The sequence below is a fragment of the Balaenoptera ricei genome, chromosome 5 (assembly GCF_028023285.1).
Source record: "Balaenoptera ricei isolate mBalRic1 chromosome 5, mBalRic1.hap2, whole genome shotgun sequence".
NCBI lineage: Eukaryota > Metazoa > Chordata > Mammalia > Artiodactyla > Balaenopteridae > Balaenoptera > Balaenoptera ricei.
This window is the reverse complement of record NC_082643.1, coordinates 143,049,808-143,073,597: the sequence shown is the minus strand read 5'-3', so window position 1 is coordinate 143,073,597 and position 23,790 is coordinate 143,049,808. Positions and strand designations below refer to the sequence as shown.

Sequence of the window (23,790 nt, the reverse complement as noted above, 5' to 3'; positions counted from 1 at the left end):
GAGTCCTGAGACGCTTGACTGGCGGAGGATGTGAGGCTGTACGACCTACAGTATATGTAGGTATACACACCCGTAGTATATGTGCAGTTAGAAGCTTAAACGTTCACCGCTGACCCCACCTCCCCCAACACCCAGGCCGCGCTGCCCATCTGCCCATAGAAATGTCCACTTGGCTTCTCAGAGGCAGCTTAGCCCCCTGACCACCCCCGTTGCTTTACAACAGCCCTCCTCTCAGAAAACGTCACATCCGCGCGCTGCTCCAGCCGAATTCCTAAGAGCCACCATCCACCTTCCAAACGTGTCCCACTTCTGACCACCTTCCACTGAGCAGCCGCCTGGCGCGCGCGTTAGGATACTTGCCGGCCCGCGAGCCGACCTTCCGCAGCGTTAACAGACGACGGATTTCACTCGAGCGGCTGAAGGCCGAGCGCTTTCCGAGTGCCGCCCAGTCCCCGCAGCCCGCTCGGCGCGGGAGGGAACGGAGGGGAGCAAACTGCGGGGAAGGGGCTCCAGATTGGGGCGGGGGATGGCAGCCCGAGGGCAGCTGGGCACAGCCCACTGTCTGGAGAAGCGCTCCAGATTCCGGGGCTGCGGGAGCTGCCCGCCCCGCCACCCAGCCCCACGCCCACCGCCCCGGGCCCGCCTCCACCGCCACCTCCCGCCAGACCCCGCCCACGCCTCCTGCTTTCCCCTCCCGGCCACGCCCCTCCCACAGCCCCGCTCCACGCCCACCGCTCCGGCCCCGCCCACCTCCCACTGCCCGCCAGACCCCCGCCCGGCCCGGTCCTGCCGAGGCCCCGCCCCGTGCCAGCGGTCACGTGGGGCGCGACCCGGAGGCGGAACAGGCGGGCGGGGCGCGGACCTCGGCTCCCGGAGCGCGGAGGGCCGGGTGGGTCTCCCGGGGTTGGGGTGTCCTCGCGCCCGGGGCTTGCGTCCCCCGCGCCCCCGCCATGCGCCCACCTCGCCCCCGCGCCGCGCTGCTCGCGCTCCTGGCCGCGTCCCTTGCGGCCGCCGAGGCTCCGCACCTGGTGCGCGTGGACGCGGCCCGCGCGCTGCGTCCCCTGCAGCCCTTCTGGAGGAGCACCGGCTTCTGGTGAGCGCCTCGCGGGGGACTCTGAGGTCGGAGCGGCCCAGCCCGCCCCTGCTCGCTGCGCGCTCTTCCCAAACCGCGGCCGCGCACCCCGCCCCGTGCCTCCGGGACCCCCGTGTCGCACCTGGAGAGACCTGCAGTAGGCGCTCCGAAGGGAGGAGGGCCGCGGCTCGCTCCTTCCTTTCGGGTCCAGCCTCAGAGTGGGGATCTCCTCTCTGTCCGCTGGCTCTATGCCATGTTTCCGGTGCTGCGGAGGTTTTCTAGCTGAGCGGCTGCCCCGTGTGGTGGGGGCCTGGGGCCAGGTCCTGAGTGTGCCTGGTCACCCCCCAGAGGCTGAAGAGCCTGGTGGCCAACCGCGGCAGCCCAGGCTGCAGGAGGAGCTGTGGCCCAGGACACTACTCTTTGGCGCAGACCGGGACCACCTCGACGGGGCAACCCCAGAAAGTTCGACGTCCCTGCAGTGGGACCTGTCCCCATCCCTGGTGTCCCCGATTGCCTCTGTCGGGCTTGGAGCTGATATCTCCCGGCTGGTGGGGCAGGGAGCAGGGTGGGAATGTGATCTCTCTGGGAGCCCCCGACCCCCATAAACCTGAGACTTCCTCACAGTCCTGGCACTAGGGGGCAGTTTATTACATCAGGGACAGTAAAATTCACCAGCAGACACGCCCCGGTCCTTGCCCCGAGTTTGTAGGTGCGGGGCCTGTGCTGAGGCGCCTCTGCTAGCCCCACTCAGGGGGACTAACGCCTCCGCTCCCCCTGTTTTGTGCCCAGTCCCCCACCGCCGCACAGCCAGTCTGACCGGCATGACCTCAGCTGGGACCAGCAGCTCAACCTGGCCTACGTGGGTGCCGTCCCTCATGGTGGCATCGAACAGGTTCGGACCCACTGGCTGCTGGACCTCATCACGGCCAGGTGGGTGATGGAGGGGATGGGCAGCCTGGGGGCAGCTGGGCAGAGCCCAGTGTATGGAGATGCAGACGGAGACTAAGAGGGGGTGGCGTCTGGTTGTGGAGGACAGTGCAGTACCGGGCCATGGCGGGGTCACGGGGTGGGGGACTCCTGCTCCAAGAAGCCACTGCCCCTGCGCTTCTCGGCCAAGCATCCTGGGGGCAGGGGAGAATTGAGGGCACCCTCCTGGTGGCACAGGCGCTGTGGGTGCTGGGGCAGCCCCTGGATCGGGCAGAGCTGGACCCTGCAACGGCGAGTGGGCACCCTCGCTCTGTGCTCAGACTGTGTGGGGATGCCACGCCAGGGGCCGGGCTGAGGTCGTGTTGGTCACATCTGTCTTTGGCCCTGCCAGCCCCAGTGGGGGCTGAGGCAGAGGGTGTAAGAAACACTTGGGTGTGTGCATTGTGGGGTTTCCTAGACACAGAGACTCTCATCACACCCCTGGCCAGAGCTTCCAGCTCTCACCTGGGGTGGGGGGGGCACTAGCGGGCCAAGGGACCAACGTCCTTTTGGCACCTTGGAGGCCACATGACTGCCTCAGGGTCCTTGTTCGAGTAAGACAGGACACCGAGTGTCAGACCGGCTCCACGGACCACAGCTGCACAGCACTGGGCCCAGGTTGGCACCGAGGCAGCGTTTGTCTCAAAGGTGCAGCTGAGGGTTCTCAAGGGTCTGGGTCCTGGTGTGTGTTCACTGCCACCCTCCGTCCCACTTGGGGTTCCCTGGGTCCTCTAGATTGGAGGCACCAGGCAACAGCAAGACCGCAGTGGTGGATGGTGGGAGTGGAGGCTGGCGGCAGGTGCCGGCTCTGCTAGAGGGTGGAGTTGGCGGCCACCAGCTCCTGGCAGCGGGCTCGGGCCGCCTGCACGGCACAGTGCACGCTGGGGAACAGCTGCCCCTCCTCGGCCGCGTCCCCCTGGTCCTCCCCGAGGAAGCCGCCTCTCCTCAGGGTGTCCCTCACCGAGGGGCTGCAGCAGGCCAGGAGCAGGGTGATGCCCAAGGCCCCGTAGTCTCGGCGCAGGTCCTGCAGTGTGGCCAGGCCGGCCGCGTCCAGGAACAGCAGCGGGGCACAGTCAATGACCACTGCGTGGAAGCAGGTCGCTGAGGGCACCAGCGCAGCTGTGCTGCTCCCGGGACCCAGGTCCCTGCCTTCGACAGGCTCTCCCTCGCCAGCCCCCACCCCCGGGCCCCGCTCCTTCCTCCTGGCGGCTGCGTACCCCACGTTCAGCCCGGTGAGGCTGTAGAGTGACCGCAGGAAGAAGTCCTTATTGGCGTAGTAGAGGGGCCCCGTGAAGCGGAACACCTGCACACCAGGCTCGGGGACCAGGCCCTCAAATTCTGCTGGGTCCCCATAGAAGCTGGAATCCCCGGCGCGGGCGAGCAGGGCAGCGCGTGGGTGCCGTGTGCGGCCGGCCAGGCTGAGCAGTGAGAGGAGAATGCCGGCCAGGAGCCCGGCCTCGGTGCTGACCAGCACGCAGGTGGCCGCCGTGGCCACCCAGACCAGAGCATCGGCAGGGCTGAGCCGCCACAGCCGCGGGACGTCCCGCACCTTGCGCAGGGCCCCACGCAGGCTGACGATGATGATGCAGGCCAGCACGCTCCGCTGCAGGTCCCGGAACAGGGGCGCTAGCGCCAGCACCACCAGCAGCACCACGGCGGCGCTGACCGCGCTGGAGAGCTGCGTGCGGCAGCCGGTGGCCGTCTTCACCAGGCTCTTGGCCAGGGCGGCGCTGGTGGCAAAACAGTGGAAGAAGGCAGGCAGCACGTTGCAGCAGCCCACAGCCAGCAGCTCCTGGTTGGCGCGCACAGAGTAGCCGTGGCTGCGGGCGAACATCTCCGCCAGCGAGATGGAGAAGGCGGAACTCACGAGGGCCAGGGATGCGGCGTCCAGCGCCACGCGCCACACCAGCCCCGGCTCTGGCACATGCGGGGCCATGAAGCCAGTGGGGATGTCGCCAGCCACACTGGAGCCGAAGCGCTCGTGGAACTGCCCGAAGTGGGACACGAGCGTGGCCGCCCCGATGACCAGCAGTTCTGCGGGCAGCGGCACCTTCAAGTGGTGCCGGTAGCGGTCCGAGAGCTCCTTGGCCGCCAGCAGCACGGCCAGGCACGCGGCGCTGGTGAGCACGTCGCACAGGTTGGCCTGCCCGGCGCTGCGCAGCAGGCTCAGCCACGTGCTGACCACCAGGCCCGGCCCCTGGTGCCGCGGGACCCGCACGCCCAGCAGGTGTCGGAGCTGGGAGGTCAGGATGGTCACTGAGGCCCCCATGGCGAAGCCGTCCAGCAGCGGCTGCGAGAGGTAGGCGGACACGAAGCCCAGCCCGAGGACGCCCATGAGGACCTGCGGACAGAGCGTGGTCAGGGCCGCAGGGCGCGGGCACAGCGCAGAGCCGGACCTCCCTCCCTCGCAGTGCTCATTTCCCACGTGGACCCCATCCGCGGCCGCCTGCACACGCGTGTGCGCGCACGGGCACGGCAGCTGCCGGAGTGCACGCTGTGGCCACGACGCTCACCGTGGTCCCACACACGCGGGCTCTGGGCATCGCAAGGCAGCTCCTTTCTCTGCCCTGTCCACGGCACCGCCCCCCTCCCGGGGGACCTGGAGCTGAGGGGAAGGACCTGAGGTGGCCCTTGGGAGGGGGCGACGTTGGGGTGGACAGCCCTGGGCCAGGGAGGGCTGGGTGCGGGGAGGCCGTGGGGAGGCAGGCGGGCAGGCAGTTCCCAGGATCCCACCTGGGACAGGACGCCGGGGAGGATGTGCAGACCACGTGGGGGCACGTTTGGGCCCGAGGCCACACTCTGCGGCTGCCCAGGCAGGCCCCCACCCCGGGCACCCTCAGCCCCTCTGGTGCCCCGACCCGGGGTGCTGTCACGCACCCACTTCTGCCTATGCCCTGTTCTCTCCTCTCCTTGCGGGTTAAGCCACCGCCCTGACCTCCTGTCTCCCCCGGGCTTGGCCCTTGCAGGGGGGCGACCAGTACCGGAAGGGGCTGCTCGGAGTGGCTGAGCCAGCCTGTCTAGGCCCAGGCCCAGCTCCTCACCTGGTAAATCCCGGCCAGCAGCGTGAGGGCGGTGGCCACGCGGATGGCGTAGCAGTCCCGGCTGCAGTCCTGTAGCCCAAGCGCCAGCATGGTGGCCGAGGCGTTGAGGGCGCTGCGGTTGGCCCCGGGGGCCGGGCCGTCCTGGGCGGGGTCGAAGCCGGCCAGCAGGAGCTCACGGTCCACCACCTGGCCCACCATGAGGCAGAGCAGGCTGAAGATACCCACGGAGACGTGGCGCGAGGTGCCCATGAGGAAGTAGATGAGGTTCGCAAAGAAGGACGTGTAGAGGCTGTAGATGGGCTGCAGCCCGGCCAGCAGTGAGTAGGCGATGGCCTGAGGCACCAGGATGATGCCGATGACCAGCCCAGATATGACGTCACCCGCCAGGTCCTCCCGAGGCTGGTACTGGCGGAGCCAGCGCGTGGCGGGGAGCAGGTCCTGCAGCAGCGCCCAGGCCCCCTGCACGCTGCACGCACAGCTCCGCCGCAGCCGGGCCTTCAGAGCCTCTCGCAGGCCTGGGGGTGCGGGGGGCCGCCGGCGAACCAGCACCAGCCCCCTGCCCTGCTGTGTGCGCTCAGGGGACACTTCCATCATGGGGCACCAGCCCGCCCCCCGAGAAAACCTGCAAAGGGGGCAGAAGTGGGTGTCATTGCTGGGGTGGCGAGACATGTCAGAGTCAGAGGGCGTCACGGAGACCCAGACTCGCGTGGCCAGAACAAGCTCCGCTGCTCTCTGTCCACGCCAGAGGCCCCTCCGCTCCGCCGTCCAGACCACCATAGTCCCCTCTGGTCGTCCCTCCATCACCTCTGCACTGCGGCCCTGCTGGCAGGAAGAACCTTGCAGATGCCAGGACCCCAAATCTGTGCTGCAGCAGCGCCTGCCATTGCCCGGTCCTTGCAGCAGAATTCCTGGAACGTGCTTTGAGGGGCCGGCTGGGAGGGCAGTGGGGGTGACTGGTGTCCATCGCCTGCAGGGTGTTCTGGGACAGCAGGCCCCTTTCCCAGTGCGTGTTAATGCTTCTGGGTTTTGGCTGGTGGCTCAGGCCACAAAGACGCACCGTGGAACACGCGTGCCAATTGTCCCTGCCGTCCAGAGGGCAGCCTGCCACCCGGCCCAGGCTGACCTTGCCTCTGTGCTCAGCGAGTGCCAGGGAGTCCCGTTCACAGCTGTGCTGAGGTCCGCCCGGACTTCAGCTCTTGCTGTCCCCCTCATGGTGACATGAAGCAGATGGTCTCTGCTTCCTCAGAGCCTGGTCACCCTGGCGCGGTGTGTGCACTGGCCGGGGACGCGGGGCCTGGGGTGTCCCCGGGTGTGGAGGACGGGCGCTCGTCCCGGCCTGGTGTGAGGTGTGGGCAGGCGGACGCCGCCCCCAGGGCTCGAGTGGCAGGCCTGCCCTTTGGGGGATGCTAGGGGGGCTGTTTCTTTCCTCTGAAGACCTCACCACACAGGGGTCCCTGGACACCTCGAGCTCAGCCAGCCCCCGAGGTCCAGGTGTGTCGACTGAGTGACTGTTTAAACGACGGGGAGTCCGCAAAAGAAACACTGGAATCGGGCCTTTCCACTCACAGTGTTCTGCCCCTCCGCTCCATCCAGGGAGCTGGCCTCTGCTGTGGCCGAGTCGTCTAGAGCCCTCGCTGTCCTGCCGCAGGGTCCCAGGGGGGCTCTTACCTGAGGGGGCCCCTCACGGGCTCGGCAGGTAGTGCAGGCCTAGCTTGTCTGTCCGCGGGGCCTCTGGCTCAGTTAGCGGGTTGGGCATGCAGGTGGTGGGCTCAGGCACAGAGCTGGCCTGGCACTGACCGGCGGGCAGTGCTCTGTGCTTAGCATCTGACTGCTCGGCTGTGCTGGGCTTGCAGTTAAATCATTTACTCCAAAGATTGCTGAGTCATAGGTTCCCCCAGATGCGCATTACCTGAGCGGCTAATCCGGGGAGTTGTACTGTAATCAGAGGCTCACACATAATTACAATTGTGTGGGACTCTTATAAGCTTCCAGCCTCCCAGGAGCAGGGCTCCAGGTGCGGGACCGGTGGGCTGGGGCATTGAGTGGCTGGAGCCGGAAGCTTGGATTCTGGGCCCCTGGGGGAGGCGGAAAGCTCAGGAGCCTGGCCAGTTGTACCGGAGGAGGGGGCGGGGGAACGGGCCCAGTGCTGTGGCTCCCAGGACCCTGGAGTGTGGGCAAGGATGGGGGTCCGAGGGAGGGGCTGGTCTCCGGGTCCCATCCCTGGACATCCCGTCTGCCAGGCGATGGGTCTGGTCCACGCGGGAGCCAGCTGGGCCCAGGGCAGCCACATCTTGGCTTCTGCTCTGTGTCCTTGTGTGGAAAGCAGGCACGAGGCCGCTGGTGTGTGTGTGTGTGTGTGTGTGTGTGTGTGTGTGTCCGAGGACTGGAGGGCTGCCAGGCATCAAGATACAATTAGCAGCCAGGTGTGCCCTTCCTGCTGCAGGGGCAGGGGTCCTGGGTCTGTCCCCTGGAGCCCCGCCACCTGGATCCCAGCCAGGTGCTGGCCCTGTGCGGTGGGTGGCCGTCTGGCCTCGCCACGCCTCCATCCACTCCTCCTGGGCCAGTGGAACCTGCCTCGTAGGGCTGGTGTGAAGGTAAACGGCCCCTTTGGATGACTGCCCTCGTGTCCCACATGCAGTTAACAAAGAGCGCGCTGCTGATTTTAAAATTACTCAGGACCTCGGTTCTCCCATCTTTACAATGAACAAGTGGGTGCCTTAGGGGCAGCGTGGGGAAAGAACACCACAGCCCCAAGTGTTCTCCATCCTGGAGGGGAGACCTGAGAGGCTGCGAGGGGTCCCTTTGACGGGGCTGCAAGGCTGAGCTGGCCTGGGCCTGCTGTCTCCCAAAGCCCGGGGCAGGGGGAGCTCCATCTAGGCGCCTCCCACATTCAGCCTCATTTCGGGACCTCCCTCCAGAGCCTCCCTGAAAGCTCTGCCACATCATGGCCTGATGGGAAAGACCAGAGGCCCCATTTGGGGGCAGAGGTGGGAGTGGAACCCCAGGGTGGCTGGGGGGATAGCCAGAGGGTGGGAGGGTCTCCGCACACCTGCATCGAGGGGGAGGAGTGGTCAGGGCCGAGGCCCCACTGCGATGCCGCGTCCATCTCCACATCTGATTCCTTGTTCTTGAAGAGTCTGTGTTGGGCCCCTAGATCTCGCCCTGCCCTCCGGAGGCTGAACCCAACCACCCGGGGCAGAGCCTGGGGCCTCCCGGCCCGGCCCCTCCCCCTGAGTCCTGCGCAGTACCCACTCAGTCCTGGGGTGGAGCTGTTTGCCCAAGGATGTGGTTTACAGGAGCCACCGGCCAGAGGGCAGGTGGGACAAGTCACAGCAGTTCAGGGGCAGATAAGACTCCTCTCAGGGCTGGAGTGGAGGGGCCACCGAGGGGTCATAACACGCTTATCTTCCAACCCAGCTACCGGCGGCGGAGCGGCAGTGTGGGAACTCCCTGCGTGGCACGTGTGGGCAGCGGTGGCGGCTGGGCCCACCGTCGGGGAGGGGAGGGGTGAATGGAGGTGGCGGCCCCTCCCCCTCTCAGGAGGTGGGGACGGGGCTTTCGGGGGCCGCCTAGGTTTGGAGCACCTGTGGTGGGATTTTAGGCAGGTGGAGATACTGATATTTCAGGGAGGGACTGTTCTCAGCGCCGCAGCACCCATGTCCCCCATGCAGCTGCACCGCAGGGGTGGCCTTGGCTGCCTTGGTGGCAGGGCCGGGGCTTCTGCTCCTCCAGCCGCTGCCCAGGCTGGGTGTCTAAGCAGCTGAAGGGACCCAACTGAGAACTGCAGGGCCCCTGGGGTGTCTAAGCAGCTGAAGGGACTCAACTGAGAACTGCAGGGCCCCTGGGGTGTCTAAGCAGCTGAAGGGACCCAACTGAGAACTGCAGGGCCCCTGGGGTGTCTAAGCAGCTGAAGGGACTCAACTGAGAACTGCAGGGCCCCTGGGGTGTCTAAGCAGCTGAAGGGACCCAACTGAGAACTGCAGGGCCCCTGGGGTGTCTAAGCAGCTGAAGGGACTCAACTGAGAACTGCAGGGCCCCTGGGGTGTCTAAGCAGCTGAAGGGACCCAACTGAGAACTGCAGGGCCCCTGGGGTGTCTAAGCAGCTGAAGGGACCCAACTGAGAACTGCAGGGCCCCTGGGGTGTCTAAGCAGCTGAAGGGACCCAACTGAGAACTGCAGGGCCCCTGGGGTGTCTAAGCAGCTGAAGGGACCCAACTGAGAACTGCAGGGCCCCTGGGGTGTCTAAGCAGCTGAAGGGACCCAACTGAGAACTGCAGGGCCCCTGGGGTGTCTAAGCAGCTGAAGGGACCCAACTGAGAACTGCAGGGCCCCTGGGGTGTCTAAGCAGCTGAAGGGACTCAACTGAGAACTGCAGGGCCCCTGGGGTGTCTAAGCAGCTGAAGGGACCCAACTGAGAACTGCAGGGCCCCTGGGGTGTCTAAGCAGCTGAAGGGACCCAACTGAGAACTGCAGGGCCCCTGGGGTGTCTAAGCAGCTGAAGGGACCCAACTGAGAACTGCAGGGCCCCTGGGGTGTCTAAGCAGCTGAAGGGACCCAACTGAGAACTGCAGGGCCCCTGGGGTGTCTAAGCAGCTGAAGGGACCCAACTGAGAACTGCAGGGCCCCTGGGGTGTCTAAGCAGCTGAAGGGACTCAACTGAGAACTGCAGGGCCCCTGGGGTGTCTAAGCAGCTGAAGGGACTCAACTGAGAACTGCAGGGCCCCTGGGGTGTCTAAGCAGCTGAAGGGACCCAACTGAGAACTGCAGGGCCCCTGGGGTGTCTAAGCAGCTGAAGGGACTCAACTGAGAACTGCAGGGCCCCTGGGGTGTCTAAGCAGCTGAAGGGACTCAACTGAGAACTGCAGGGCCCCTGGGGTGTCTAAGCAGCTGAAGGGACCCAACTGAGAACTGCAGGGCCCCTGGGGTGTCTAAGCAGCTGAAGGGACTCAACTGAGAACTGCAGGGCCCCTGGGGTGTCTAAGCAGCTGAAGGGACTCAACTGAGAACTGCAGGGCCCCTGGGGTGTCTAAGCAGCTGAAGGGACCCAACTGAGAACTGCAGGGCCCCTGGGGTGTCTAAGCAGCTGAAGGGACTCAACTGAGAACTGCAGGGCCCCTGGGGTGTCTAAGCAGCTGAAGGGACTCAACTGAGAACTGCAGGGCCCCTGGGGTGTCTAAGCAGCTGAAGGGACCCAACTGAGAACTGCAGGGCCCCTGGGGTGTCTAAGCAGCTGAAGGGACTCAACTGAGAACTGCAGGGCCCCTGGGGTGTCTAAGCAGCTGAAGGGACCCAACTGAGAACTGCAGGGCCCCTGGGGTGTCTAAGCAGCTGAAGGGACCCAACTGAGAACTGCAGGGCCCCTGGGGTGTCTAAGCAGCTGAAGGGACTCAACTGAGAACTGCAGGGCCCCTGGGGTGTCTAAGCAGCTGAAGGGACTCAACTGAGAACTGCAGGGCCCCTGGGGTGTCTAAGCAGCTGAAGGGACCCAACTGAGAACTGCAGGGCCCCTGGGGTGTCTAAGCAGCTGAAGGGACTCAACTGAGAACTGCAGGGCCCCTGGGGTGTCTAAGCAGCTGAAGGGACCCAACTGAGAACTGCAGGGCCCCTGGGGTGTCTAAGCAGCTGAAGGGACCCAACTGAGAACTGCAGGGCCCCTGGGGTGTCTAAGCAGCTGAAGGGACCCAACTGAGAACTGCAGGGCCCCTGGGGTGTCTAAGCAGCTGAAGGGACCCAACTGAGAACTGCAGGGCCCCTGGGGTGTCTAAGCAGCTGAAGGGACCCAACTGAGAACTGCAGGGCCCCTGGGGTGTCTAAGCAGCTGAAGGGACCCAACTGAGAACTGCAGGGCCCCTGGGGTGTCTAAGCAGCTGAAGGGACTCAACTGAGAACTGCAGGGCCCCTGGGGTGTCTAAGCAGCTGAAGGGACCCAACTGAGAACTGCAGGGCCCCTGGGGTGTCTAAGCAGCTGAAGGGACCCAACTGAGAACTGCAGGGCCCCTGGGGTGTCTAAGCAGCTGAAGGGACCCAACTGAGAACTGCAGGGCCCCTGGGGTGTCTAAGCAGCTGAAGGGACCCAACTGAGAACTGCAGGGCCCCTGGGGTGTCTAAGCAGCTGAAGGGACCCAACTGAGAACTGCAGGGCCCCTGGGGTGTCTAAGCAGCTGAAGGGACCCAACTGAGAACTGCAGGGCCCCTGGGGTGTCTAAGCAGCTGAAGGGACCCAACTGAGAACTGCAGGGCCCCTGGGGTGTCTAAGCAGCTGAAGGGACTCAACTGAGAACTGCAGGGCCCCTGGGGTGTCTAAGCAGCTGAAGGGACTCAACTGAGAACTGCAGGGCCCCTGGGGTGTCTAAGCAGCTGAAGGGACCCAACTGAGAACTGCAGGGCCCCTGGGGTGTCTAAGCAGCTGAAGGGACCCAACTGAGAACTGCAGGGCCCCTGGGGTGTCTAAGCAGCTGAAGGGACTCAACTGAGAACTGCAGGGCCCCTGGGGTGTCTAAGCAGCTGAAGGGACCCAACTGAGAACTGCAGGGCCCCTGGGGTGTCTAAGCAGCTGAAGGGACCCAACTGAGAACTGCAGGGCCCCTGGGGTGTCTAAGCAGCTGAAGGGACCCAACTGAGAACTGCAGGGCCCCTGGGGTGTCTAAGCAGCTGAAGGGACCCAACTGAGAACTGCAGGGCCCCTGGGGTGTCTAAGCAGCTGAAGGGACTCAACTGAGAACTGCAGGGCCCCTGGGTGTCTAAGCAGCTGAAGGGACCCAACTGAGAACTGCAGGGCCCCTGGGGTGTCTAAGCAGCTGAAGGGACCCAACTGAGAACTGCAGGGCCCCTGGGTGTCTAAGCAGCTGAAGGGACCCAACTGAGAACTGCAGGGCCCCTGGGGTGTCTAAGCAGCTGAAGGGACTCAACTGAGAACTGCAGGGCCCCTGGGGTGTCTAAGCAGCTGAAGGGACTCAACTGAGAACTGCAGGGCCCCTGGGGTGTCTAAGCAGCTGAAGGGACTCAACTGAGAACTGCAGGGCCCCTGGGGTGTCTAAGCAGCTGAAGGGACTCAACTGAGAACTGCAGGGCCCCTGGGTGTCTAAGCAGCTGAAGGGACTCAACTGAGAACTGCAGGGCCCCTGGGGTGTCTAAGCAGCTGAAGGGACTCAACTGAGAACTGCAGGGCCCCTGGGGTGTCTAAGCAGCTGAAGGGACTCAACTGAGAACTGCAGGGTCCCTGGGGTGTCTAAGCAGCTGAAGGGACTCAACTGAGAACTGCAGGGTCCCTGGGGTGTCTAAGCAGCTGAAGGGATTCAACTGAGAACTGCAGGGTCCCTGGGGTGTCTAAGCAGCTGAAGGGATTCAACTGAGAACTGCAGGGCCCCTGGGGTGTCTAAGCAGCTGAAGGGATTCAACTGAGAACTGCAGGGCCCCTGGGGTGTCTAAGCAGCTGAAGGGATTCAACTGAGAAGTGCAGGGTCCCTGGGGCCTAAGCGCCACCCCCCCCAACCCCTGCCTGTCCCTCTGTGCTTTGAGGACTGTGGTCTTCATGCTGCCATCTGACCAGGCACACAGGCGAGCGTCTTGGGTCCTGGGGCCTTGCTGGCCGAGGCCCACTGTCCCCCTTCACCCCAGTGGGCCCACTGCAGACTTCTCCACCGGGGCAGGGGGGCAGCAGGACCCTGGCGCGGGTTAACCAGCAAGGGGCGTGGGGTCTCCAGCACCTCCGCCTGCTGGAACCGCCTTCATCTTGCCTCCTGCCCAGTCCTGTGCCACATGGTTGTTATTTTAATATTGGTCTTTAAATCACCATTTTAAGCCGCTGAGTACACTTATTTGGAAAGGAGCCATGTATCCCCACAAGTGAAAAGAGGCTGGGCTGCAAGCCCATTCTCATCTCCAGGGTCCAGAGAACCAGACCCCAGCGCTCCCAGTTCCAGAAGAGCGACTCTCCTGCCTCCCCGGCCGGCACCTTCGCAGCCGGGACCCTGACTGTGGCTGCCGGTTCCCCGCAGCGGCGGGTCTGTGTCTCCCCCTATGAGCACTCTCGCCCCGCCCCATGTATTTCCCCACCCCGGCCCCGCGCCCCCCCCCATCCCTACCGACCACGCGCGCCCCGGGTTCCCACCCCGTGCATTTCCACACGTACCCCCGCTCTGCGCCCCTTCCCACGAGTGCGCCCTGCAAGCCAAGCACGCGCGGCCCGGGCCCCACCCAGCACGTTTCCGTCCACCCTGCGCCCCCTCCCACGAGTGCGTCCCTCCCCTCGCCAGACGAGCAAGCGCGGCCCCATCTGCACCCGGCCCGATCCCCACCCGGTGTTCCCCAGATTCCACGCCCGAGCACGCGCGGCCTGGGGCCCCGCCCTGCGCGCCCGAGCACTCACCAGGCCTGGGTGCTGCTGGGTCCTCGCGGCGCACGCGCTCAGGCCCAGGGATGGGGGGTGGTTCCTGGTGCAGCCTGACGGCTGCCGGCGTGCAGTGAATAAAGTCGTTGTGCGGCCTCCGCTGCCCCGGCCCAAGTGCCGGACCAGGAGCGGGAGGCGACGCCACCTGTGCCTCGCGCCCAGGTTCGGCCTCCTGCGTGGCTGGAGGATGGAGAGGCCCTCGGGCTGGACTGCGTGTGTGACCCAAGCCTCTGCAGGGGGAGTGCAGGGGTGGGCTGTGCACTACACCTTCTGGCTCAGCCCCCTCACTAGCTTTGATCACTCAAATTCCCTTCCTGACGGAGGCTGAGACGGATGGAGACCTAGGCACCGACAGCGGGGCCCGAGGGCAGCTTCCCGGGGTTCCTGGGCCTAGGATCACCCCAAGGTTGGGTCTTCTGGTCCCCGGGGGGCAGGTTACTGACCCCTAGGGCATTTCTGGGTGCCGAGGCTGGATTGGTCAGCGGACACTCAAGTCCACTCAGAGTGACAGGCTGAGATCGGCTCTGCGGCTGGGGCTCCCCTGGTGACACCCCGCAGGCCCAGGACACTGAGCGCCGGAACAGAATTTACCCGAGGCCTGATGTGCTCCCGCCCTAAGTCGGCCCAGCGCTGCCAGGGTCTGCAGAGGAAGCCTGGCACCCGTGCCCGGGCCTCCGCTGTACGTGCGTCGCCCATCGCCCACGCCTGCTCCCCCACCCCCACCTGTGGGACTTTGGAACCCGTCCGCTGCCACGCATTTAATTTTTACCCGAGCGCTTTTTTTTCTTTGCTACCGGTTGTGACCTTTGGAGGGGGGAGGGGCGGACCCCCGCTGCGCACGTGCTGTGGGGCTGGGCTCCGGAGGTGGGAAGACGCGGTCTGGTGAGAGCCGGAGGCACCCTGTCTGCGTGGTGGCTCGGCCTTGACCTTGTGCAGTGACGAGTGGGGCAGAGGAGGCCCGGAAGGGAGGTGCTGACTTGTCCAGACCCTCGCTGTCCCTCAGGGGGACAGCGGTGGGCTGGCCAGACTGGCGTGGGACTGACTGGGAGACTTAGACCCAGAGCGGTTCAGGGCCAGATTCCACCTTGATCCCTCGTCGCCCCTCCCTCGCTGCCGCGCAGGCGGGACGCACCTGGCTGCCACTAGAGGGCGCAGCTGCACGCCCTCTGGAACGTGTCCGCCCTCCCCCTCAGATCTGTGGGTGGACCGGGCGTGCCCTCAGGGGAAGCCCTCAGACCCTCTGCCGGCCCACCCGTCTGGGCCACCCCAGGCTGCCGCATCAGCCCCAGGCTCGGTGCTCTACTCCGCCTGCCTCGCCCTCCTTGCCTTGGCCTGACGGCTGAGCACCAGTTTCCTCACCCAGCCCCCGACCCCAGGTGCGCCACCTCCACGCCAGCGCATTTGAGACCCATCTTACTCCCCCGCCTGCCTCTGCCAACTGCACGCACCCCCAGGTGCTCAAGCGAAATCCACGGTTGTGCTGAACTCCCCCTTCCCAGCTCCCCTCCAGTCCGGCAGTGGACACTGGCCCCTCTGCCTCCTAAATCCATCCGCGCCAGCTCCCTCTTGCTGCTGCCGCCGACGCCACCCAGTCCGGGCACCTACCTCCCCCGGGGAACCGTCTTCCAGCTCCCACTCTGGCTCCAACGGGCCGATGAAGGGATCCTTTCAAAATATGGCAAAGACAAAACTATGGAGACAGTAAACACGTCAGGGGTTTGGGGTGGGGGGAGGATGAAGAGGTGAGGCAGAAAGGATTTTCAGGGCAGTGAAAATACTTTGTGTGATGCTGCAGTGGTAGATACATGCCGTTATACATTTTTCCAAACCCATAGAATATACATCACCCGGTGAGCCCTAATGTGGACTGTGGATTTGGGGTGACTGTGATGTTAGTGTAGGTCCATCAGTTGTAACAAAAGTCCCACTCTGGGATGTTGACCATGGGGGAGGCTGTGCATGTGGGGAGGGAGCGTGGCGGGGGGTAAATCTCCGTACCTCCGTCTCAATTTTGCTGTGAATCCAAAACTGTTCTAAAAGAATTGTCTTACAAACACATAAAAAAAGTCATGGTACTGCTCTGCTTCAATCCCTGAGAGGACTCCCCATGTTACCCTGAGTCAGGGTCCCATCCTCACCATTGTCACAAGGCCTCGTGTGACTGCATCTCTCACAACCCACACCGTTCTTCTGCCCCAGGCCCACTAGCTGCTTTTCTGCTGCTTGATTATCATGAGTTCATTTCTACCTCAGGGATGAGTGCAGGGTGGGGGGACTGCCTTTCTCCCTCTCCTGCCTGTTCACGTTGCCTCTCAGAGTGTGGAAGGGGGGCAGGGGTAGTGTTGAGCCAAGTCTGGGGCCCTGGCCTCCAGGAGGTGCAGGGAAGCAGGATATGGCACCACAGGGTCCTGCCAAGCTCATCCCACAGCCTCCCGCTTCACTGTCAGCTGTCTTTAGGATGCCTATTCTCCCCCCTCCATCCTGTTGTACCTTTCCCGAAAGACCTGCCTGCCCCCTCCCACAGGCTATTCTGAGCCCCTGAAGGCTCGAGGGTGGGGTTCCAGTACAGACAGCCTAGTTCACACTAGGCTGTGAGTGACTACTAGGCTTACACAGTCACGTTTCTGAGGAGAGGGGCCAGTTGAGTCTGGAGCCTAGTCCTGCACGGCACCTTGCAGGTTTCTTAGCTGCTTGAATGTGGCCACCGTTCCAGCCCCGGGCCCACCTTCCCCCATCCTGACATTGAGTGTCCTTCTACAGGGGGTCAGCCAGGCAGGGCCTGAGCTACAACTTCACCCACCTGGACCGGTACCTGGACCTTCTCAGGGAGAACCAGCTCGTCCCAGGTAAGCCGCCAGCCTCGCCCTTGTACTGCTGGCCCCACGCCCTCCCCTTGGCCTGGCCCTTCTGGGTCCTCCTGGTTGCCCACGCAGGGCCTACCTCAGCGCGGGCCTGGTGGAGACAGGCAGGTGAGCAGCGGACAGCCGCCCTCATGTGCTACAGGCTTTGAGCTGATGGGCAGCCCCTCCGGACGCTTCACTGACTTTGAGGACAAGCGGCAGGTGTTCGAGTGGAAGGACCTGGTCTCGCTCCTGGCCAGGAGATACATCGGTGGGCGGGGCGCGTGCCCTGTGGGGACAGGGGGGCACTGCTGGGCAGGCTCTCCTCCCACACCCACCCAGGCCACCTTCTGGTCTTCTCATCATGAACCCGCTGAACCAGGGCCTCCTGATGGGGGAGGGGGGCAAGTGGGGGGGGGCGAGCTCATAGGGAATCAGACACTCCCGTCACATCCAAGCCCCCCACCACGGTTGCCCCTCCCTGGGGATCCCCATGAGCCCATGACCCTGTCCCAGGGCAGGGGCCCTCTCGCCACAGTAGGGACCCTCTGCAGGTAGGTACGGCCTCAAGCACGTTTCCAAGTGGAATTTCGAGACGTGGAACGAGCCGGACCACCACGACTTTGACAACGTGTCCATGACCTTGCAAGGTGGGCAGGCCGGCCTCCCGGGGCCCTGCGGATCTGAGAGGGGGTGGCAGCGGCTCCTCCGGCGCGGGGGTGTGGACTCTGTGTCCCTCCCGCCCAGGCTTCTTGAACTACTACGACGCCTGCTCCGAGGGTCTGCGAGCCGTCAGCTCGGCTCTGCGCCTGGGCGGCCCCGGAGACTCCTTCCACCCGCTGCCGCGCTCCCCGCTCTGCTGGAGCCTCCTGGGGCACTGCCACAACGGCACCAACTTCTTCACCGGGGAGATGGGCGTGAGGCTGGACTACATTGCCCTCCACAAGAAGGTCCAGCCCGGGATCCCCGCCCTTCCGTCCGTCCCCGCCCCCAACCCAGCACCCACGCGGGGGTCCCCCGCATGCGGCAACCCCAGAATCCCGCCTGCTGCCTGCAGCCCCGCCGCCCCTCTGCGGCGGTCTCGGGGGTTGCTCAGGCGGGGCCTCTGCGCAGGGCGCGGGCAGCTCCATCTACATCCTGGAGCAGGAGGCGGCGGTCGTGCGGCAGATACAGCGGCTCTTCCCCAAGTTCGCGGACACCCCCGTTTACAACGACGAGGCCGACCCGCTGGTGGGCTGGTCCCTGCCGCAGCCCTGGAGGGCCGACGTGACCTACGCTGCCATGGTCGTGAAGGTGGGCCCGCCGCCAGGCCCGCCCCCGGGGGAGGCCTTTCTCCCGGGTGGGAGGGGCGGGCAGGCGGCCCCCGCGGTCGCGTTCCCAGCCACCCCGATGCCCGCAGGTCATCGCACAGCACCAGAACCTGCTGGTGGCCAACACCAGCTCCTCCGTGCGCTACGCGCTCCTAAGCAACGACAACGCCTTCCTGAGTTACCACCCGCACCCCTTCTCTCAGCGCACGCTCACCGCGCGCTTCCAGGTCAACGACACGCGCCCGCCGCACGTGCAGCTGCTGCGCAAGCCGGTGCTCACGGCGATGGCCCTGCTGGCCCTGCTGGGTGAGCCGCGTGCCCCGGCGCTTCCTGCGAGGGCGGGGCCAGGACGAGGCCTCAGTTGGACGGGGATGTCGTGCTAGGCCAGGGGTAGCTTGTGCAAAGGCCCGCGGAAGGATGTGCCCTGCTGGGGAGCCGGGAGCGTGTTTCTTGTCCCTCCCCACCCTTCCCCAGCTCAGTGGGCCGCAGAGGCTGTGGTGTGGCCGGGGATCTCCGGTGGAGGAGGGCAAATGGTGGGAAGCCGGGCCCTGGGAGGGTCGAGGGGCGACGACTCCGCGTGGTGACCCCTCTACCCCCGCAGACGGCGAGCAGCTCTGGGCTGAGGTGTCGCGGGGCGGGACGGTGCTGGATAGCAACCACACGGTGGGCGTCCTGGCCAGCGCCCACCCCCCCACGGGCCCCGCCGACGCCTGGCGCGCCACGGTGCTGGTCTACGCGAGCGACGACACCCGCGCCCACGCCAACCGCAGCGTACCCTTGACTCTGAGCTTGCACGGGGTGCCCCCGGGCCCGGGTAAGCAGGGCTCCCAGAGAGGGGGCTCTCGCCCGTGGGGTGGGGGTAGCTCTGGCGGGGCGGGGCGGGGCCTGGAGGAGGCGAGGCCCGGCCCCAGCATCCCGCTCCGCAGAGGTCGTCTTTGTCCAGCTCTACATGGACAACTGGCTCTGCAGCCCCTACAGCGAGTGGCGGCGCCTGGGCAGGCCCGTCTACCCCTCTGCTGAGCAGTTCCGGCGCATGCGCGCGGCCGAGGTCCGCGGGGAGCGTGGGGTAAGGGGCGGGGCGGCTCCCGAGGTGCGAGGGCCCTGAGCCCCTGACTCTGTCCCCAGGACCCGGCGACCGTGGTGCCGCTCCCCTTTCCCAGCAGCGGCCGCCTGACGCTGCGTCCTGAGCTTCCTATGCCCTCGCTCTGGCTGGTGCACGTGTGCGCGCGCCCCGAGGAGCCGCCGGGGCAGGCAAGTGGCATTTCCCTTCCCCGCCGCCGCCCCGGTCGCCCCCGCCCCCAACCAGTCTCGGTGCCTCACTCCCCCAGGTGACCCGGCTTCGTGCTCTGCCCTTGACCCGCGGGCAGCTGCTTTTGGTCTGGTCCGATGAGCGTGTGGGCTCCAAGTGCGTGAGTGCGGTCACCACCCCTACCCCTGCCCCCCCCCCACGCGCCCTTGGCCCCCAAATCCTCCGGGCTGTAGCGCCCATGTGGCCACTCTCTGTGGCCCTTCGGCCACCCCACGCGGACTGTGCTCTCTGCCCCCCATACAGCTGCCCCCACTGTTGGCACAAATGGCCCATGACTTTGTACCTCTGTGATGTAGGGTGCGGGTACCTACACAGGCCATTTGCCCCTGGCACTGTGCTCCAGACCCTTCCTCTCAGCCAGTGTGGCCCTTTGTCATGGCAGGAAGAGTGTCCTGGGCCCCGGGGAGGGGCCAGGAAGGGGGCTGGAGGGGAGTAGGGCTCTGGGCGCCCCCTGCCTGCCAGCCCCTCTGGACCCCAGCCCTGGTTGTGCCTGACCTTCCCCAGGTGCCTGTGGACCTATGAGATCCAGTTCTCCCCGGAGGGTGTGGTGTACCTGCCCATCAGCAGGAAGCCTTCGACCTTTAACCTCTTCGTGTTCAGCCCAGGTGTGCCTGCTGCCTCAGCACAGTCCCTGTGGGGAGGGGTCCAGGGCCTCTCGGCACCTGGAGCTTGGGGGGATCATAGGGGTTCAGGTTGAAGAGCAGGCATGTACCTTTGTGTCCTCAGACACGGCTGTCGTCTCCGGCTCCTACCGGGTCCGTGCTGTGGACTACTGGGCCCGACCGGGCCCCTTCTCGAGCCCCGTGTGGTACCTGGGGGCCCCTGCCCCGTGAGGGCCACTGCTGCCCCGCGACTGCACCTGTGCTGACCGTGAGCCTGGGCGGCCAGAAGCCGTGCTGGCCCGGACTGCCGTCAGCCTCTCAGCCAGTCGTCCCCTCTGTTTGTCCCCTCCTGCCCCTCATTCACCCCCTTAAAGTGCCTTTCCACGCACAGTAATGGGGACGGCCTTCGTGGTGGGCACTGGGCAGACACGAGGCCCGGCTGGAGTGAGGCCATCCCCGCCTCGCCCCACCCCCGCCTGTGGGAGCCTGGATGGGACTCGGGTCAAGCGCAGACAGGTGTGAGTTGCCACTGGGGTGCCCGCTCTGCGCGCCTGGGGTCTCTGGCGTCACCGCTGGGTGCAGCAGGCCCCATTCCCAGCCCCTGCGCCAGGAGGGCCCAGAGGGTTCCCACTTCCTGAGGCCCAGCCAGGCTGCCCACTGCACCCTGCCTGGCCCAGACTGTCCGCAGTGGCAGGGAAGGCCGGCAGTGTCCACTCCTGCGGTCATCCGGGCTCCTTATCTGGGCCCAGGAGGAAACAGCACGCCCGGACGCGGGCGACTTGGGGACTGTGGGTGGACACGTGGACGGGGGCAGGGAAGCCACGAGGGGTGGTATGGAGCCCTGGGGCTCCTCCCCAACCCCCACGCCCACCCCAGGGCAGGTGGAGCCGACAGAGAACGGTGTGGCGAGGCCACGTGGCGAGGAGCAGGGCTGCAGCCAGTCTGGGGTGACGCAAGCAGGAGTGGGGGCCCCGACCCACCCTCCTCTCTTCGCTGCCCTCCGAGCTGCCTGGGCTCAGGGATGGGGGGGCAGGCCTGGCAGGGCACATGGAAGGCGAGGCCCAGTCACCCCCGGCTCCTGTCCGCATGGAAAGGGCGGGGCGCCAGGGCCCACCAGCTGCCTCATCCTGGGCTGGGGATGTCAGCGTGAGCACTCTCCACCTGAACCCCAAAGCCAGCACCTGTCCCCATTGCCCTTGGCCGCTGGGGGAGGCTTCAGGGCTTGGTGCCTGGGGCCCCGTTGGTACCATACACGGGGTGCTGGGGTGCCCGGTGGGCCCCCGGTTTCTGGGCGTTGTCTTCCTGCCTCGTCAGGAAGCTCTGCCTGGATGTGGCTACGTGACCAAGCACCACGGCGGGCAGGTGGCCCACACGGCAGACGCTCATCCTCTCACGTCCTGGAGGCCGCAGCCTGCGGGCAGGGGTTCCTCCTGAGGGCGCTCTCCTTGCCTTGCAGACGGCCACCTCCTCCCCGTGTCCTCACATGGTCGTCCCTTTGTGTGTGTCTGTGTCCTAATCTCCTCTTCTTATAAGGACACCAGCCATGTGGGATTTGGGCCCACCCACGTGACCTCATTTTAATCACCTCTTTAAAGGCTCCCTCTCCAAATACTGTCACATTCTGAGGTACTGGGGGTGAGAACGTCAGTGTGTGAATTGGGGGGATCCAGTTCAGTCGGTAATGAGCACCAACCCTATTTCTCTGTGGCGGTAGGAATGCATCACCCCAGCGTTAAAGCAGCCTCTTCTTTTTGGGATACAAGCTGCTATATATAAAATATAAACAGGGGCTTCCCTGGTGGCGCAGTGGTTGAGAATCTGCCTGCCAATGCAGGGGACACGGGTTCGAGCCCTGGTCTGGGAAGATCCCACATGCCGCGGAGCAACTAGGCCCGTGAGCCACAACTACTGAGCCTGCGCTCTAGAGCCTGTGCTCCGCAACAAGAGAGGCCGCGAAAGTGAGAGGCCCACGCACCGCGATGAAGAGTGGCCCCCGCTTGCCACAACTAGAGAAAGCCCTCACACAGAAACGAAGACCCAACACAGCCATAAATAAATACATAATTAAAAAAAAAAAAGTGGTTAAGATTTATTAAAAAAAAAAAAAAAAATATATATATATATAAACAATAGGCCCTACTGTATAGCACAGGGAACTATATTCAATATCTTGTAATAAACCGTAATAGAAAAGAATGTGAAAAGGAATATATATATTGGGTTGGCCAAAAAGCTCATTTGGATTTTTCGGTCACATCTTATGGAAAAACCCGAACGAACTTTCTGGCCAACCCCGTATATACATATATATAACTGAATCACTTTGCTGTACACCAGAAACTAATGGAACATTGTAAATTACCTATAGTTCAATTAAAAAAAAATTTTTAAAGCAGCCTTTTCTCTACCTGCTGGTTTGGTAGCCTGAGGACCCCTGATGGTCAGGGGCCATCTCAGCTCGCAGCTTACTAGGAGGGGTACTGGGTTCCCCGGTTCCTTCCTTGGACACTCCACCGCACACCCCACTGAGCAGAGATCTCAGATGGGCCCCTCCTTTGGAGACAGTTACGGCTCCAGGGCAGTCAGTGGGGATTTGGCACTGGCACCTGCATCTTGGCCAGGACAGCAAAGCCACAACTGTCTCCAGGGGTAAGTCACCATCTCCACTTTTATTGTGGCTTGTGTGTTGTCAGGCGGCCACCGGGTTGCTGGCATGTCCCCATCCTCTGACCATGTTTTGGTCTTTGCTGGTTTGGGGTTGGGCTGGGAGCTGTGTTGAGAGTTCAGGAAGTCCACGTAACTGGCCCATGCACGTCCCCCGTCCCTGCTGTCATGGCCACTTTGCACCTGGGCCCATGGAGTGGTCACTGGGATGGCAGAAAGGGGCTGACATTGACATGACCCGTTTATGAGCCCCTGCTGTAGGGGACACTTCCTGGGTCAGTGTAGCTTTTCTGCAGGACACAGCACCCTCTCTGTCCCTCACCACAGACCTCTTTGTCCCCAAGTGTTCCGTCTTCATCGCTCTGAGTCTGGCCCACCAGCTGAGCTGTTGGATGCTGCCTGCTTGAGCCAGACGTGCACCTTGGTCCTGCGTGCCGGGGGACCCTGGTGCGTGTGCACACGTGCCCGCAAACCGCGTCCCTCACGCGGCTGGCGGGAGGCTCTTCGTGCAGCCCTGGGCGTGGGCTGAGGGAGAGGCAGCAAGCAGCTCAGGACGAGCTGCAGGCTCCCGGCCATACGACGCGCTTTCAGATGCGCTTGGGCCCAGGCTCTGATATTTAAATTTGGGACAGAATGCTGTGTGCACCGTCTTCTCACTGGGCCCTTGGGTCACGTGGCCACTTGGTAAATGGAGTTGGACCTGCCCCAGAGCTCAGTGGCAGACCCGGAGCTGCTTTTCAAGTGGAGAGTTGTGTTTGACGCAGGAGGAGATGGACTTGCTCCAGGATGCCAGGGCTCTGGGCTGGAGGCGTTTGCCACAGGTGTCTGCCACAGATGCTCCAGGCTGCGTGGGGTCTGATGGGCTACTCACCCAAGGGGCGAGTGGCCTGCGGCCCAGGAGATGGGTCAGAACAGCACGTGCAGATGCGGGGTGTGCCACTCCCCCACCCAGAGCCCCACTGAGCTCTGTGCCTCCTAGAAGTGGTCCTGCCCACTCCCACATTGCCAGACCTTCGGACCCCCAAACTTCCCTGGACTTTCAGTGGGTTTACCTCTCACCCTGCGGGAGGCATGGGCTTTACCGAGGCCTCTAGGGCGCTTGTCATCTCTTGGCCGCCCTGTCTAATCGGCATAATGCCACCAAGGGAACCAAGAGCCCTGGACCGTGTTAAGGTGGTGGGAGCGTCGGTGCCCGTGTTAAGGTGGTGGGAGCGTCGGTGCCGTGAGGCAGACTCTGAAGGTGTGCTGCCGAGCCTGCCATGTGTGGGGCCTGCTGGTCTCCGTCTTCGAGGGGGTAGAAAAGCCAGCTGTGCTGCATACTGGCGCCCCGGACTGTGTGAGTTTGTCCAGTAAAGGTACACATCCAGACCTCAGCTGGTTGGTGTTGCCCTGGGTTATGCTGTGGTCATCTGTCACTCAGCACCCATCTGGCAAGTGATATGGAGAACAGAGAAGGAATCCCCACCCTCACATCTCCCCAGTTCCTGATGTTGGACCTAGTCCCCAGAAACATGGTGTTATTTTTGGTTTCGCGCGGAGGGCAGGCCTGGGGGCTTCCACGATAGCCCCCCATGCAGCAGCCGCGGGCCAGTGTGGG

The 23,790-nt window shown here is 64.5% G+C and overlaps 2 protein-coding genes across 5 annotated transcripts; one reads left to right on the top strand and one right to left on the bottom strand.

Annotated features, from left to right (window-relative positions):
• The first annotated feature begins 833 nt into the window (after positions 1 to 833).
• On the top strand, positions 834 to 21,924 carry IDUA (alpha-L-iduronidase). 4 transcript variants are annotated; one of them, XM_059923789.1, is made up of 14 exons: positions 834 to 1,093; positions 1,862 to 2,002; positions 16,229 to 16,314; positions 16,472 to 16,579; positions 16,863 to 16,958; positions 17,056 to 17,258; positions 17,422 to 17,601; positions 17,822 to 17,924; positions 18,220 to 18,432; positions 18,545 to 18,666; positions 18,744 to 18,869; positions 18,947 to 19,023; positions 19,432 to 19,532; positions 19,654 to 21,924. In XM_059923789.1, exons 1-14 carry the CDS (start codon positions 951 to 953, stop codon positions 19,758 to 19,760), a joined length of 1,806 nt encoding a protein of 601 aa, XP_059779772.1. In that variant the 5' UTR covers positions 834 to 950; the 3' UTR covers positions 19,761 to 21,924. The 4 variants fall into 4 exon arrangements, with proteins under 4 accessions (XP_059779772.1, XP_059779770.1, XP_059779771.1 ...); XM_059923787.1 differs by having other exon boundaries at positions 17,708 to 17,924; XM_059923788.1 differs by lacking the exon at positions 16,472 to 16,579 and having other exon boundaries at positions 17,708 to 17,924.
• Positions 1,700 to 6,886, bottom strand: SLC26A1 (solute carrier family 26 member 1). The gene is made up of 3 exons (XM_059923792.1): positions 6,748 to 6,886; positions 5,080 to 5,701; positions 1,700 to 4,379 (listed from the first exon to the last, which is right to left on the bottom strand). The coding sequence occupies exons 2-3, from the start codon at positions 5,671 to 5,673 to the stop codon at positions 2,850 to 2,852; spliced, it is 2,124 nt and encodes a 707-aa protein (XP_059779775.1). The 5' UTR covers positions 5,674 to 5,701; positions 6,748 to 6,886; the 3' UTR covers positions 1,700 to 2,849.
• Positions 21,925 to 23,790: the final 1,866 nt, after the last annotated feature.

What these genes read in the sequence shown, in the direction of transcription:
- IDUA (XM_059923787.1), top strand. Translation starts at nt 951, where the DNA reads ATGCGCCCACCTCGCCCCCGCGCCGCGCTGCTCGCGCTCCTGGCCGCG. An exon ending in GGAGAACCAGCTCGTCCCAG is followed by an intron (nt 16,315 to 16,471) that starts GTAAGCCGCCAG and finishes CATGTGCTACAG; the next exon opens with GCTTTGAGCTGATGGGCAGC. An exon ending in CCGAGGAGCCGCCGGGGCAG is followed by an intron (nt 18,870 to 18,946) that starts GCAAGTGGCATT and finishes TCACTCCCCCAG; the next exon opens with GTGACCCGGCTTCGTGCTCT.
- SLC26A1 (XM_059923792.1), bottom strand. Translation starts at nt 5,673, where the DNA reads ATGATGGAAGTGTCCCCTGAGCGCACACAGCAGGGCAGGGGGCTGGTG. An exon ending in TGCTGGCCGGGATTTACCAG is followed by an intron (nt 4,380 to 5,079) that starts GTGAGGAGCTGG and finishes CTCTGTCCGCAG; the next exon opens with GTCCTCATGGGCGTCCTCGG.